This window comes from Ambystoma mexicanum, chromosome 4p (assembly GCF_040938575.1).
Source record: "Ambystoma mexicanum isolate Mex_15411 chromosome 4p, UKY_AmexF1_1, whole genome shotgun sequence".
Lineage (NCBI taxonomy): Eukaryota > Metazoa > Chordata > Amphibia > Caudata > Ambystomatidae > Ambystoma > Ambystoma mexicanum.
The window spans coordinates 712031593-712048674 of record NC_090927.1 but is presented as its reverse complement, the minus strand read 5'-3'; the positions used below and the strand labels follow the sequence as shown (position 1 = coordinate 712048674).

At 41.7% G+C, this 17082-nt stretch overlaps 1 protein-coding gene across 2 annotated transcripts in view; it reads left to right on the top strand.

Moving 5' to 3' along the window:
* IMPG1 (interphotoreceptor matrix proteoglycan 1) overlaps positions 1-17082 on the top strand; it is a 1923199-nt gene that overhangs the window by 478851 nt on the left and 1427266 nt on the right. For both annotated transcript variants that reach the window (XM_069606284.1, XM_069606285.1), the window contains exons 3-4: positions 12987-13153; positions 15862-15890. In XM_069606284.1, the coding sequence (XP_069462385.1) occupies positions 12987-13153; positions 15862-15890 (196 nt within the window). The remainder of the gene's footprint in view (positions 1-12986; positions 13154-15861; positions 15891-17082) is intronic.

Below are 17082 nucleotides of genomic sequence, written 5' to 3'. Positions count from 1 at the left end.
TCATTGCTAGTTCACTTTCAAAGAGGAGGTGGAATATGTATTCAACATTTTGTCTGAATCCGGGGTCTTCAGAATACATTTGTAAAGAGCAGTATTCTGATGCTGTTATTTGTGTGGATCTTAAATTGTACCTTCAACCTTTTCCAGTAGGAAAAAGTAGAGGAAAGGCTTGTGCTTCTACACTTTTTTCCCATATGCTGATTGGAGATCATTTGGCTTGCCGCATTTGACATGTTTCCATTGCATCGTCTGTGGTGTCTTTGGAGTGCAGTGGGTAAATTGTATAGTGGTCTAAAATATTGGATGCTGTAGTAGGATCTTGAAGTTCAAATTGGCCAGGTCCTGAGGAGTCTTGAATTATTTTGGTGGTTTCCCTCAGGCTTTCTTCAATGTTTCTTTCTTTCTAGTATTCATTGTTGTCTTTAGGTATTGCAGGGCTCCCCTAACTTTATGTAAGTCCAGTAGTTGCTGCCAAATTCGTTTGTCTTTTGTAGGTACGCCATTTACTAGGATCATCAAAGATAGATCTATTGGCCATTGCACTCCCATAGTGTCTACATTTTCTTTGAGATCTAATGGCAAATAAACTACTTTGCCACAAATGCCTTTCAGTAATTCAGAGGGAGGCAGTTTTGCTGTTTCTGGTTGAAGGTGTATTATTGCTTGAAATGGGTGCACTGTATGGATTATAATGCTCTCATGCAAGTTAACTTGGAGTAGTTTTGGCAGTGGGAATATTTCCAAGTCATTAGTTATAGCCCATGAAGGTATGTGGTTGTTGTCAAGTTTTGCAGTGCAGTATCTGCAAAGTATTGAGGGGTTAATAATTTCGTATTTGTTTACTGCTATAAGATAGAGCTAATTGGAACCACTGGGATTCCTCATTGTCTTCTATGTTGTACATCATGTCTACAGTTTTGGTGCTCTTTTTATAAAAGATTCTGTGGCAACACACACACACACACATGGTTTGGTACTTCAGCAGATCTGCTTTTAAAGTTTTGTATTTCTTTTTTGTATGTGTGTAATAGTGGGTTGACATCTGCAAGGTTGTTGCTACTCTGTTTTAAAGGTACTGGATTTTGTAAATGGGATACACTTAAAAAATATTTGCTTTGGATGTGCTCTATTTCTTCAAGTAGTTATTTGGCTGAACTATGTAGAAGAATGTTATTTAAATGGTCCAGTGCTAAAGCAGGAATTTTTGCATAGTACAATTTATGAACGTGATTTCATACAGTTGAATGGTGAGTTGCTATCATTTTTATGTGGTGGAAGGTGCTTTTGCAAGTAGTTCCAGAAATGCAGGCTAATGAAAGTCCTCGTAGTCCTGTGTATTCGTGCACTGGACAGGAGTCTATAGTTTGTAATATTTTAATTTTTAATTTGTCTTTGCCTTTCACATACTGATTGAGGAACTGCCGTAAAGATGAGAAAGATTTCTTGCGCATGTTACACATTGATGTGCACAGCCATTTCTAGACTGTGCATAGTGGTTCGGTGGAATGGAGAGTTGATTGTAAGTTTGCTGGGGATATTTTTGTGAGCAGCATTTCTTGTTGCATAATGGTATTGTTAAACTTTCCATACCCTCATCCACTGATATGTATGGCAATTGGGTTTGTTTGCTTTTGTTTGTACGCGTCTTCATTGAAATATGGCTATGTGCTGGTGGTGTGACTCCACTCACCTGCACAGATAATTGCAAAGTTTTCTTTGTCTATAATCGGTATGTTGCAAAGTCTTTGTTGTAGTTTAGTAATCAGTTTTGTTAGTGTTTTCATTCTGTTTAAAACAAATATAAAAAATTACCTTTGGAGAAGGATTGCACTGTCGATGAGAGCTTCCAGGATTAGTTTTCTGCAGTAGGTTTTAAGGGTTGAACGTGATGTGTCCCCTGTTTTTAAAAGGTTCTGAAGGACTTTGTGGTGGTACATTTTTTGTAAAATATTTTTTTGGGTATGCTTACTTGTGGCTACGTTAAGATGTATAGGTGCAGTGTTAGCACGATTGGCAGGTGCAGTCTTCTTAATACATTTCTTTTTTTAGTTTTACTTTTTGAAAAAGGAGTCAGAGTTTCTTTCCTGCAAGCTGCTTCAGTTTTGCCTAGTGACTGTATTAGCTGTTTTGTTTTAGCTTTCTGTACAAATTCTGCTGGAGGTGGATGGCTATCTGCTCTAATTCTGCGTTGCTTTTTACGGAGTTGCTTTTTGGTAGGCATTCTTCAGTGTCTGTTGGAGAAGAAAGGAAACTGTGGTTTGGAAGGTTGTGTAATGTGTATGTTTGCACTGTGTATGAGTGTCTGGATATGATGATAAGCATATGATAGGCATATGTATAGAGGTGTGTGATTGTGGCATGAAATTAAATTATATTTAATTTATATAGTGTGCTCACACATAAGTGTTTCAGATTGTCAGCAGACAAAGACAGCTGAACAGGGGAGAACAAAACAATGATCGTAGTAGGCCTAGTGACATTAAGATTGTGCAAGTGCATGGGAATGGGAAAAAAGGGGAAAGTACATGGTAGGCGGAGGAGTGTAAAGTGTGGAACAGAAAAGTGATAGAATAAATAATAAGTTAAATAAATAAGTGAAGGTAGTGCAGCTAGTAAGTGGCAAGTGCTTGGTTAAGTGGATACTGTACAATTTGATAAATGCATAAGAAATGTGGGTGAGGGGACTGTATGGGTACAGATACAGATGCCAGTGCAAATGGTGGCCTTGAGCCAGTGTAGGAGGGTGGGAAGGTAATCAGGTACCTGGGCCCAAAGTACAGAGGGTGGCTTGCATGGTGTCTGAGAAGATAAGACAGATTAGCAGGGAAGAAGAGGGGCAAAGGCCAAAATGAAGAGCAAGGTCTTGAGGTGCTTCCAGAACCAGAAATGGTTCTCTTCAAGTTTCAAGGTGGCAGGTAGGCTTTTCTAAAGGGTGGGTCCAGCCAAAGACAGAGATTTGCCTCCATATTGTTTCTTTGAGAAATGCCTGACCCTGAGGGAGTTAGACGTAGATGAGCAAATGGGCTGTTACTACAGGTTGGGATGGCTGTAGTGGTATGTGTATGTTAATGTACTGGTGTTAAGATGGCAATACAAAGTGTGCACCTGTTGAGGTGAAATGAGTAAGAGTGAAGCAAATGATGTTGGGTTCATACAATTCTGTAGCCTAGAATACAGGAGCACTGCACTATCTGAGTAATAGGTAGAACAGTATGACACTATTGCACTTACTTTGTTGGATGTGAACAGTAGGTTTCCCCTGGGTTGTATTTTCCACTTTAGACGCCATTGGCTTTCAGGAGAGTACTCTTCACTGTAATTACAAAAGAAGGAAGTTAGTACAAATGTGTGTTAATGGCATAGTAATTGCACTTGGAGAACACATTTAAAGTTAGTGAAAGATTTCTTGGTAGGAAGAGTTAGTGGAAGAGTTAGTGTGTGTGTGTGAATGTACTATTTACTATGAAAATGGATTAGTGCAAGTTGCAGTAGGGTGAGGAAAAGGGTTAGAAAGATGTACAGATTGGAAAGTATTATGTTTATTTGTGTAGAATTCTATTATCATGCTGTTTTATTTTTCTGTGTGTGTTGTAGGCATTTTATAACAGGTGTGTTAATGGGGAAGTTGTTGTAAAAATGGCAGTAGGAATGAAGAGAATAACAGTTTGCACATTACAATGGGTGATATGGGTAAAAGAAAAGTTTAAAGTACACAGCATTGTAAGTGCCACTGGATGGTAGGAAATGGGACAAATGATAGTATGCTTGTGGAGTAGGTTATGCAGGTTAAGTGGCATGTATCCTGTCCACAGGGGTTTATAAAAGAGTTGCAAATGAAGTGTACACAATATATGCATACCTGCAGTTTGTGTTGATGGATGTAGATGTGGATAGAAATGGAAGCAGATATGTTGGGGAGTTGTAGAGTACTTTGTTCTGGAGGTGCTTTGCAATCACAGTAGACTTGTAGCCAGAGTGTTCAACCGTAGATCTAAAGTGCTGAAGTGTGATCATAGGGCTAGATGTAGAGGTCTTGGATGTGATTGCTGGATGGTTGTGCGACTGCTTATGTGTAGCCAATGACGGAGTGGTGCAGAGAGTGATGTCGAAAGGGAATAAGGGCTGCCCCTGTGTTATAGGGTCTGTGGACACTGCGGTAGTCCGCGGACAGGACGTGCCACATCCGGGGTTTCTCAGCATGCCTGGCATGGAAAGGGGACTGTGGGGATTAGCCAATCAGGTGTTGAGGTTGTGCTTTGTAGGAAGAGAGGTTGAATGTAGTGAAGATGGCAGAGGTGCAGAAAGTCAGGGTGTTGGTAGTTGAAGATCTATTTGTAAATGTTTTATAGAGTTATGCTATGTCTATAGATATGGCTGCCAATTTTGGTTTTGAAGGAGTGCAGGTTTTGTGGTCAAATGTGCCTGGCTCCAATATTCAGGCAGTGGTTGGAGTTTGTAAGAGTATGTCCATTTGGAACAGTCCAGATGTAGTAGTACTGCATTGGGGTGTTGTGCATTTAGGATATATCAGTGTTCCTACTTTGTTGAGTGCTCTGCAAAAATTGGTTCAGGCCGTGATTGTGGTTTTTCCAAGTGCCGAGGTTATTTTTTCTGAGATGCTACCTAGGGCAGCATGGGACAATTGTAATGTTTTTCATCCCCAGAAAAATGGTGCAAGGTGTTTGGTTAACAAAGACATGTCTGTTTCTTGTTTAGAGCTGGGATATTGTCTTGTAATAATGAGAATATTGATTCTGTTAATGTTAATTATTTCAAAGCAGATGGCATTTCTTTATCCATACTGGGAAATGCCATGTTATTTCGCAAAATATAAGGAATGCTTTAAAGAGGATAATGTAAAGAAATCTGGAGGAAAATAACTGAAAAAACAAAATACAAAATGAAAGGTGTTTCTTTGGAAGCACCTTTAAAAAAAGACTCTTTTCTGAGCCACCACTAAACAGAAAATCTCCTACCCTGTTCCATATTCCTGTCCCCACCCTCGTGAATTGTGCGATATGTCCACGGACACTGCGGTAGTCCGCGGATTGCACCTGCCACATCCCGGCTTTTGAGGCTGGTAATCATGGAAATGGGACTCTGGAGGCAAGGGGATTGGTCAATAAAGTTTTCTGGGTGTGGTGTGTAAGGAGAGACTGTGGCAGAAGGTCTGTTTGGTGAGAGGAGTGCAGATGGCTATGGCTATGGCTGTGGCTTTCAGGAGACATTGTGTCTGGATTTTTGGAGACTCGTGGGTACATTGGTTGCAGGTGTATGCAAAGCATTTTGGAGTGACTGCACATTTTGGATTCCATCATGTGGATGTGCACTGGTATGGCGCATTGAATGAGCTGGCTGGATTTGGTTCCTCTTTCTGCCACTTTGGTGACGCACTGTCATCCAGACATTATTATTATTATTTGTGGAGGGAAGAGTTTAGGACATGTTACTGGAATCTCACTGCAGTTTGCGATGAAGAAGGCACTTATGAAAGTCATGGACATGTTTCCAAATTCCTGAGTAATATTTTTCTCGCATTGCGCAGAGACAGACGTGGCTCGCTCTTCTTCATTTGGTCCGCAAATGGAGAAAGCAAGGTGCAATATCAATAAGGCTGTTTGTGCCTCTTTGAGAGATGTTGGCATGTCGTCCTTCCACAATGAAAATATTACATTTCGTAGCACGAACATTTTTCGCAGAGATGGAGTCAATTTTACTGATGCTGGCAATCAGCTCTTTCTGCAAATTATCCAAGATGCATTGCAGCCCTTTTTGCAAGTATAGGAAACATTTTTTCCAGTAGGTGTTGCCCTCTTCTACCCTTCCAAAAACAAACAAATATCACAAAAAGGCTCTTTTCAGAGCCACCACTTTCTCCCGGAAAAGAGTGCAATGTTTTAAGTGCCGCCCACTGCATTTCTTTTAAAAGTCTGCTGGACTACCGCGCTGTCCGCTGACTTCTCAGAATGCCCAGGGTCCTGCACCATTTCATTGGCACTTCTAATTTTAAACTGTGAAAGGGTGAAGTTTCACAGTAAAAGACCTTGGATTGCTCAAAAAAGCACTGTTCTGGTGTCCAGAGGCCCGGACACTGCTCGCGGGCACGGGCCATCGTGGAGCGTGGGTGCGGTCACATGGTGATGCCACGGACAACCGAATGGGACGAGTGTCCGTAGGACACCTTTTGAGCGGGATCGGTTGTACGCATGCGCATAGGTGTTCTACGGACAGGATTGGGCTCCCTGGATTAATTGGAAGTGTGACACATGTGCCGCAGACAGTTCCAGACAGGTGCGATGTTCGTAGGACCCCAAAAATGGGATGCACATGCATTTAGGTGACCTCCGGACAGGGCTAGGGTCCACAAACTAATTAAAGGTGTGTCACAACTTTGCGGACATGCGGACAGGTTTGGTGTTCTGCAGACACCTCCATTTTGGTTGCAGACAGCACGGACAGATTAAGTGTCTGTAGGACACCTCCATTTTGGGTATTTATGGACATTGCGGAAAGTCAAGATGTTCATAGAACCCTGGATGTGCATGTGTTCAGGGGTCCTCCGGAGAGGGCTAGGGTCCCCGAACGAATTAAAGGTGCGTCACAACTTTGCGGACAGGCTTGGTGTTCTGTGGACACCTCCATTTTGATTGCGGACAGCCTGGACGGGTTAAGTGTCCATAGGACACCTCCATTATGGTTAATTACGGACATTCCAGATAGTCACGCTGTCTGCGGACTCTGAACCGGGCTTTTAAAAAAACGCAGACACATACAGCAACAGTACACATATAACTTTATTTACATAAATATATATATACAAATTATGAAAGAGAGGGGGAAGCAGAAATGTACACATATACAGGGGTATTGGGCTTTTCTAGAGGTTGGTTGGTAGAGGGAGGAAGGGATTGGCGTTTCATCATAATGCTTTTGGTGAACGGGAATTTGTGGGGATGGTTGGCTGGGACAGGGAGAAGGGGTACAGGTGCAGGTGGGGCAGTGATATTTAATTTTCTCATGATATTTCTTTGTACAAAGTCTTTCAAATCAGCAAAAGTGTTCATTAATTCATCATTTTTTTCTTCCAAGTGCACTAGATGATTTTGCACAGTGTCTCTTTGTTTTTCTATTTGGTTTTGCAGTCGTACGTGATGTATTGTTTTAGGGACATTGCTGTTATTTTATACATGTACTGTTAAAGAAATAAAATGTGTCAGGCACATGTGAAACAATGTGTATTAATTGGTTTACTTTGGAAACTGCACTGTGGACCAATAGTATCACTGTCTTCACTCATTTCATCCCGAGGAAAATGTTCTTCAAGCCACTATAGGGTGCTGGCCATTTCCGTGAGAAAAAAAAAGAAATTATTTTTAGTGTAGCATATGAACAAAGTGCGTTGCTGTTCGAATCAATGTAGTCCACTTACCAGTTTGTTATTCCGTTGTGCTGTTAGTGCTTTGTAGATGTGCTGTTGACATTTGGTTTGCAGTTTCTGTATAAAGCAGAAGTGAGGTAATTTTGCTGGAAGCTTAGGTTATTTCTGTTTTTGGTATGTTCCATTATGTTGCATATCTTATGGAATTGCACTGTTGCTTTCTTCAGTATAGAGTTTGTAGACCTAGTTTATTTTCTTTGTAATTCAGTTACATGCTGTTCTTTCAACATGTTCAGTGTGTTTGTTGTACGCTACAAAAATGTAAGATACCCCATGAGATTTTGGACAGTGTGGATGCTGCTCGAGGTCCGCGGACAATCGCATAGTCCGTGGACACTGCACCCCTCAGTATGGAGCAAGCGGGTATGTTGTATGGTACATCTATACAAACTAAGGGTACCCTGGTAAAAACCTATGAAATTCAGTAAAAATACGTTGTTAAAGGATGTTATGGTTAAATTGCGCTACTAAAAACCCATGAAATTCAGCGAAAAAACTTTGTTAATCGGACGTTATCGTTAAGTTGCGCTACTAAAAACGATCAAATTCAATGAAAAAATTTTATTAAAGGGACGTTATGGTTCAGTTTCTCTAAGAAAAACCTATCAAATTCAGTGTCAAAAACTTTTTTAAAGGGACATTATAGTTACTTTGTACTAATAACAACCTACCCATATTATGGTTACAAGTAAAACCGAAAACCCCCAGAAATTCACCAGTTATGGTACGCTAAGGAACCGTAACTCACGCCAAACACTTATATATAGAGAGCCCCTGAAGACATTAACATGTATGAGATGCAAGGCACAACATGACAAAGAATGAACCAAAGTGCAGCCATTTTCCAAAACGCAGAGGTGGCAGCAAGTTTCAGGAGTAGCAAGGCATCAGAACTCAAAACACGGAATACACAAAAACAAATATGTTTGAGATACTCGTGCTGAGTCAAAGCAGTAGCTTACAAGCAGAGACAATGTCAGAAATCAAGAAGGGAGTAGTGGATGAATAGGATGCAAGCACGAGATAATGGTTCCCAGGTTGAAAAGCCTAGACTCCCCAGTTAATTCATTTTAATAAGAGCACAAGTATCCTTTGAAGTCCAGGTGCACGAGAACAATAATCCAAAAGGTCTAATAGAAAATAACTGACTAGTGCCATGAGTGACCACAAATAGCACAACATGCACATTAGAATTAGCCAAACTCTTACAAATATAATGAAATCCACTCTCAAACATGGTACCCTAACACGTGACCCAGATATGGAAAACACTGCCTATTCATTATGTGTCAAACCTAGATAGGACATGTATAGAACTCCCTTAGCATGAACACAGGCATCAGATCGGACACAAAAGGTTAAGTTCAAAGAAGAGGGAAGGCCTCATCACCTCAGGATATTTAGGAGTATTCTTTAATTGGAAATATGTCTGACTAAAGAATTCTCTTCTCCGACCTATGTCTCGATCAAATCTTGATGCCTTGCCAGGTGTCCAGATTGGTAAGCTAGATGCCAGCCAATGAATAGTCCCCTTGCTACACCACACATGATGGATAGCACCAACCAGTCAATTATTCCTATAATGATGTATTAGACGTAGTATCTGTGGTAGGATGGGCCCAGGGGGATCCATCAGATAGGCATCCACCAATTGTGTAACTAACCCCTATATAGCACGTATGTAGTTTGAGCCATTAACCAACCCCATTTACCCTTAGGTTTTGTAAATTAATAAGTGTAATGTGATGTCATTTCGGATGTAATTTTGCAACAAAACTGGCTTGCAATTGATGGAAAGATGAGAACTATGCAAGGAAATGCTTTTATGCTGTTCCAACTTGTATTTGTTGTTTGAATAAAGCTGGGTTTTGACGTGCGCCTGAGTCCTCCATCACTGAATATTTTTCTTGACTGATTGTTTGATTCTTGGCACCCGCTTCATGGTGGGTCGATGATTCCCGCAATAATGGAAAAATTGCTCCGAATTATAAAGTCTTCCACTTCCTCATGGGCACTCAACATGTGTCCCCCTTCCTTTTTCCAGGTCCCCTCACCCCAATCAATTTCTTTTCCCCCCCCAACCCTCTCACCATTACCCTATCACTCATTGCTTTGTATGATATACATTTCTTGCTGGGTGCATCTTGCAGCATTGCCTCAGTAATCTCGTGAGCTTCCTGCAGTCTTCCCCATATAAACCGCATTCATGGTGCACATACATACTATGAGCAGGCCCCAGACAGACAATACAATTTTGTACATGATGATGAACTCTAATCTTAGTGTCACTTTTGGGTCATGGTATATGTTTCCTCCTTACTAGAGCATCCATGTATGTGCCTCATATGTGTATGCATTGTTGTGCTTCTTGTATATTTTTTGTACTAACACATGTCCGTAGTAATTCTTGTATTGTTAGCTGTTCTAAGTTTGACATCAGTCAGGATTCTGATAGGCATGGACTTAGGATTCTACTGGCCGAACAAACCAGATAAAAAATACTCTACTTCTATGGTCCATGCTACAGCCATTGCCTATGGCCATGTGTATGTATAATAGATTGTTGTATTGACAACAAAACCTCAGTAGAAAGTTTCTGTTTCAATAAGTACATTTTGTGATCGATGGAGTAATTCATGAGGCCTCATGATTACCCTTTATATGTTGCTAGCAACACTCTAAACAGAACCCCTGGTAGGGACTTTCCATCAGGATTGATGTCATATGTGATATCATCAGTAATGTCATCTATGATGCCATTTGTGATGTTATTTTTGATGTCCTGGGGTTTAGTCTTAGCATTGCATGGCAGTGGCACCAGTTTTGGTTGCATAGATTACCATAAGCGGTGAATTTCTTTGGTTTTTGAATTTTACCTTGCAACCATAACGTTCCATTAACAAAATGTGTCAATGAATTACATAGGTTTGTATTAGTGCAACTTAAACATAACGTCCCTTTAACAAAGTGTTTTCAGTAAATTTTATGGGGTTTTATTGGTGCAGCTTAACCACAAAATTCCTTTAACAAAATGTTTTCACTGAATGTCAAAGGTTTTTATAAGTGAAAATGTTTCATGATTTTACAGTACTGTAAATAAGTTATTAATAATCCTTTTTTAACAAATATGAAATGACTATAAGCCTCCTTTAAAAAACTCATTTTTTAGAGTGCATACTGATGTGTGTCATGAATGAATTGCCTAGGGTATGAGTCTTGACCACGGCCCCAGCCCCACCAAACCACCCGCATTATCCAGTGCACCTGGCCTGCATCGTCGTCCAGTGTCCACTGTACCCCTGTAATGTATCCAAGTGGTCATGGCTTAAAGCCATGTCCGGTGTCCAAAATCCATGGGGCATGGGCTTTCGGCCATGGCGCAGGCCCCAATAAACAAACTAGAGTCAATATTTTTCCTTGCCGGGAGCCAGGCTCACTGCCCAGGCACCAACGTTATATCACTATTTTTGTAGCTAAATGTTGACACTTTGGAAAAAATAAAACACAGCACAGGTTTGCAAAAGCATTCTGTCAGGTCCTTGCTGATGCTCCTCACACACATTTGCTGCAAACCTGTCCAGCACTTCAGGCCTGCAAGCACAATTTCTTTCCCCTTTGAAGCCTATTCCGATCTAGAACATTTTGTGACCCCTCTACAATTTTGACCTCTCTTGACAAAATCCATTCATTCTTTGCACAAACATTCAAAGTTGAGTCTATAATCTTTTTGCAAAAGTTTGTGTGGATTTGTCAAATGGCAAAAAAGGTATAAGCCAGCCAAACATTTTGAGAACCCCCTCTAATTTGGCCCTCTCTTCACGTAACAGCACAAAACTTTGCAATAACATTCAACATTGGGTCCATATTTATATTGCAGAGGTCCATGGAATTTTGTTGAACAACTCCAAAGTTATAAGCTAACTGTTCTTCAGCGACAATGTAATGCACACATATGCACTGATGTCCACAAATATTTTTCAAGTTTGTGAACATCACAGCAACGTCCCTGAACATTTGAGATGTTCACGGACATCGGAAAAGACAAAACACCCAATTTTTCTCGACGTATCTCATCCCATTCTCATTACCCCTCAAATCCCCAGAGAATGTTTAATTTGTTTGATAAGTGTAATGTTGTGTTTCTGAATATGTTTTTACCATGGTGTATGTGGGCTATGGGCGCAGTTCGCGAATCCAACAAGTCATCCATTTCAAAGGTTTTTACACACCTCATGTTTCTCAATTGACGAATCTCGGCTGCGTATGATATTCCCAAACATTACGCAGCTCTCAGATTGGTCCAGATTCATCCACGGACCCCGAACCGGGAATTGAGACCACGGACCAGACGGAGATATCACTAATTCTTTTTTACCTACTTTTTGGGCATTTTAAAAAAATCTACTGGACAGATTAACACCAAATTTGCAAAAGCACGTTTTCGGGACGAGGCCGCAGCTCCTTGCACGAGTATGGTGCAAAACTGTCCAGCGGTTTGGACTGTAGCGACAAGCACAATTTATTTCCATTAATGTCTATCCGGATTTCGAACACTTTGGGACCCTGCATACAACTCCCCCCTTAATGAAACTTCCCAAAATGATTCAGAGTTGGCTGTATACTTTTTTTGCACAGTTTCGTAAAGATTCTTGGAACGGTGCCAAAGATATAAGCTGCCCAAAACCTGCTCTTCCTATGGGATGAGTAAGTAACTTAACCATCACTAAAGGGTCACTAACACAGACCCTGTAATATATATATAAAAATATTGATAACTGGTTTGCATATATGTTACTGTGATTACATCCCCACCATAAAGTTAAGGGCCCCCCTTTCAAGTGATTTTTTTTTTTTTTAAATGAAATTTTGATCACTAACACAGTCTATTTCTTGTCCCGGAATTGTAGGGAGGAATTACATAAAAGGGGGTGTTAAATTAGAGATACCCACTTAGTGAAGAACAGTTAAAACACAACAAAATATCTTAACAGGACAGTGAAGGAATCTGGGTTTAGTATGCTAGACCGTGTCTATCATTTGATTGAGAGAGAATGTGGTGTAAAGTTGAAAGAATTCAGTAGTGAGGAGATTTGTGAGGGAAGAGGAAAAGGGGAGGGAGGAGTCAGGGTAGCATGTAGAGACGTCTTCAGGTGTCACGGTAGAGGCCTTGCTGTTGTTGTACAGCTTGTAGTCTAATGCTGAGTTTCACAGTGGATGACATTCCGCCTGATTGGGACTGTGTTTCCTTGGGTGGGTACAGCACACAGGGCCGATTATAGAGCGTAATTGATCGCTGATGTGCGCGTCGGGTCTCTGTACAAGCCGAGTACCCAATGCTCCTGGTTATCTTAAGCTAGGTTTCTTGCTGTTTATCCAGTTCAGCTAATTGAAGAGCCATATCTTGAGCTGTTTCCTGAAAATCGGGCATGAACTTGCCTTTGCACTTTGTATACCACTGTAATATGTTTCCGATATTCTGTGTGATGCTTTGGTTTAGCAAGTAATACGCCCCTCCTTTGAAGTAAATGCATCTCCTTTTCTTTTTCAGTTTGCCAGGAGGCAGTCTGGGAAGCCTATCGAATATTCCTCGACCGCATCCCATACACTTCTGAGTACCAACACTGGGTTGATGCATGCCAGCATGAATCATTCTGCCTATTGGATATAGGAAAAAACTTTAGCAAGTCTCAGGAACATCTGGAACTAATTCATCGGGTGAGAACAGCCTTGTCAATTATGTTTGCTTAATAAATCAGTGCTTACAAGGTATGTTGGGTAAATAGCACCATGGCTCACAGCACTTAAAAGGGCCTTGAGAAAAGAAACTACGTGTTCTTTACCAACCCCTGCATCAACACTGATCCCCAAAATGAAGGATTCCAAAAAGTCTTGTTTGTTTAATTAAAATTGATTGTGTATTGTGACACCATTCACTACTTATGTCTTCACCATCATGCACCATGATAATCAAGGTGGCCATTACCAGATTGACATTTCTCTGCCACATGATTTACTAATTTAAATAAACCTTCACCTTTACATCATGTTGCTGCTGTTATGAGCGTTTGGATCACTGGCCCAAGTGGTGGGTGTTAAGGCGGGACATGCTGGGTCGAGGGACCACGTGGGTGGACCGTCTCCGCACACATTTTTTAAGAAGGGTAACGCCGCCCCCCTTGTTTGTTTAAGAATTTAAAAAATAAATAAATAACAACATGCTGCAGTGCGGGAGTTTCGAACACTGGACGGGAATTGAACGCTGGCCTTGCTTCTCTGAAACAGTAGGCTTAACCGCATGATCAGGCAATCACTGGTTGTAGAGCTACACACTGTCTCAAATTGACATTTGACGCACATGTTCAGGTACAAGTCCTTAGATTTAAAAGGTGCGTGCATTTTCCACTTAAGCAGCAAGGTAATATAGGCTGGCCAGATGTCCCTGTTTTGCTGGGACTGTCCCGGAATTTGGTGCTTTGTCCCCCTTTCTCAAGACTATGTTTCCATTGGAAACTGCAGTGGTCCTGGTTTTTTGTAGTAGGTCTTCATAGCTGGCAGGCAGGAATGGACAATCTCGCACAGAAGAAATGCTGCATTTTACAATTTAAGATAGTGTTCGTTTGTGATAAATTAATTACAATATGTTTTTATTTGAACAGTAACACCTAAGTAGGGTGACCAGACGCCCCGGAATTGGGCCCTCTGCGTTTTGGAAATCTGGTCACCCTACACCTAAACCCCCTTCTCCTCCAAACTCTACTGAAGTGCAGTGCTTTGACAGCCACTTTCAAGAGTTAGTCCTGCTTTTATGTTAGTTGCCCTGTCCCGTTTTTTTACTTTTTAAATATGTTCACCCAAGGTAATATGAAGATCTGTTGCCTTGGCAAAAGTTTTTAGTCGTGTGTGTGTTTTTTTTAATCATGAAAGACAAGCCTGAATGAATTTTACCCGTTTCACGTTGCTCTTCTGTGATGTCACTTCCCAATGTTCGCCAGAGTCCCCCACTTTTTTTTAGGACTTAAGCCTTGGGTGAAATTGTGTAAGGACTGCAGTCAGAGCACCATGAAAAACGCTGGTTGGAAACTGTTCCTATGGTGTGTGCGAGAGGATCCCAATCCAAAGTATTGCGGAAAATAAAATACGCCATACGTGGTTGCGCAGGGGCACACGAACTTGCGCATATGCACTTTAGATACCTGTCATCGTGGTGACTTGTTTGGAATGCACTAAGGACATATTTTCGTCCGACATCCAGTAATGCACCGGGGGCAATCCTGTTTTAATTCCAACAATGACCTTTGACCCAAAGACTGATTGTTTCGAGAACTATAACACATATCGCATGTTTGTGTTTGTATGATTTTGAGATGAGATTAAAAAGACAGTCGATGTGTTTTTAAAATGCATTTTCATCTTCATCATTGAACGGCAATGGTGCAGCACACGAGCACATGCGTTATCCCATGATGCATTATTTTGCACACGCATGTTCTCTTCTACATGATGTTCCCTTCCACAGACGCATGTCCCTCCTACTCTGGGCGTCGTTTTGTTGCATATTAAACGTTTGCTCCAAGTAGGCGTAGTTTAGAGATGTGGCGATTGCTCTCCAGTGAATCCAGCAAGTAATTTAGATATGGATCTACATACAACTGAACACCTTTCCTCCGACTTTCTCTGGAGTGAATCAGAAGGGATAGAAACATTTTATGTTATTAAAGCAGACCTTTGTCGTAGTTGTTAAACACTATTATGCCGTATTCATACAGCTCTGCAGGGGTTCCACGTCTGTGGAAGACTCCAGCACAGTGCATGCTGGGCCGGCACACCCAGCCCACACACCGCTCTGTCTAATCACATCAAAGAGACTTTGCATTGCTTTGCTACTTTAGCCTGCAGCCTCGGTGGGTAATATACTGCATTGTCAATTTAAAGATGGAACAGTATTTCCTGTTTAGTGCCTCAGATGGGATGTAAACCAAAGATGCCTCCCTCCAGTTAATGGGTGACGGTAAAATATGGGGCATGATAAAAAAAACCTTTACTGCACGCTCCCTACCTCCATGTTCACAGAGGAGAATCTTATGCACCGAAAGTGATTCCCTGTGCAGTAAAACCTTTACCAGCCAATAAAAAGCCGACCATCATAAAGTATATGAGTCCCAACCTGATCAAAAAAAAAAACAACGACGTAAGCACAAATGAGTTCCTTTTAACTGACTAATTTACATCGGTAAATGTGCTGTGATATTGCCTTTTGCGTGCTAACGGTTTGAAATGGAATAGTGCAGATAATTAGCCTTCTTATTATTAGATTTTTGGAGTTGATCAATCTTACACAAAAATTAACAAAGCCATCGCCTACAGTGTTTTAAATGTGCCTAATTTGAATGCAATACAAACTTTCTTTGTTTTTCTTTTTGCAGAGAGTAAAAGAGGGGAATTTCCAGGAAAGGTAGGTCAAGCCAGGTGAAAGTGCATGCATTGGGGGCAGTTTGGGGAAACGATATGCGCATGCGCGCTCTGCATGAATGCCAAATAACCCCAGCATCCAGAACTGGACAGGACCAAAGGGGAATTGAAGCGCAAAGGCACTTTGCATGGACCGAGCCCCATCTGATGCCAGTCAGTGGGGGTCCTCTGAACTCAAAAGAAGATCTGCATTCATGTGCGGGCCTCTGGCGCAGAGCCCTCTGCTAGCAGACCTCCTGTGTGGGGTGGACTGATGCTTTATAAAGGTTCTGCGCCTTTTCACACCACACAGGTCATGCCCCTTCAAAACCGGCACCAGGTTTTTCAAAAACAGAGGCTGACAGCATAAACTATTGCCCCCATTTCAAGGCAAGCATTACTTCCCTTAGGGGTTGAGCAGAATGCCTGGCACAGCTGCAGTGGCAGAGGACCCTGGCCATGAAAACAACCATTGGCAAAGCAAAAGGGATTGGCTCTTGTACAGATATAGGATAGTAATGTCTCAGGGGCTTGCACCGCTTCCAAGGTGTGGCCGTGTTAGAAACATTTCCCTTGTCCTTGCATGATATGCCCAAGTACTCCCACAATGTGGCACATCACATGGCAGGTATTGCTAGGATTTTGAAGACATTGCCATCACAGGCACTGAGGTTAGTGTCAGTTATTGGCATTGAAAGTAAGTTACACCAGTGCTGGTCATTGGGCCGGCTCTCTGCGGATCCGAGGTGTGTGTTGTGTTATCTGGTGTATGGAAACCGTGTGCCTGCATTTGGGTAGCCGTACCTGCTGCCGGCGTCCACTGAATTGGTCCGTGAACCTTAAAGCTCTGAAAGGGGCCCTCTGCTTGCTGTAGCTGTTTAGTCAGTCAGATCTTCTGTATAACAGCAGGATTCCCCTAGTAACCATTTAGTCTAATAGAAAGTCTATCCACAGAACCTCCTGGCAGTAGAGAGGATATCCTCGCATATCTGCTGCATGCCCTGCGATAGCTACCTCATGAATGAACCCTTGTGGTGCAATGAGATAAACTGTTGATGTGGGTTCTCCACATGCAATTAGACAGGCTGCCATTATAACCCCCTTGGCATGCTATGCAGGCGGACAAAGTAATACATTCTTGGTACAGAACGGGCCACCATAACACAGATGTCCATTCTGCTCTTAGATTGGACCTT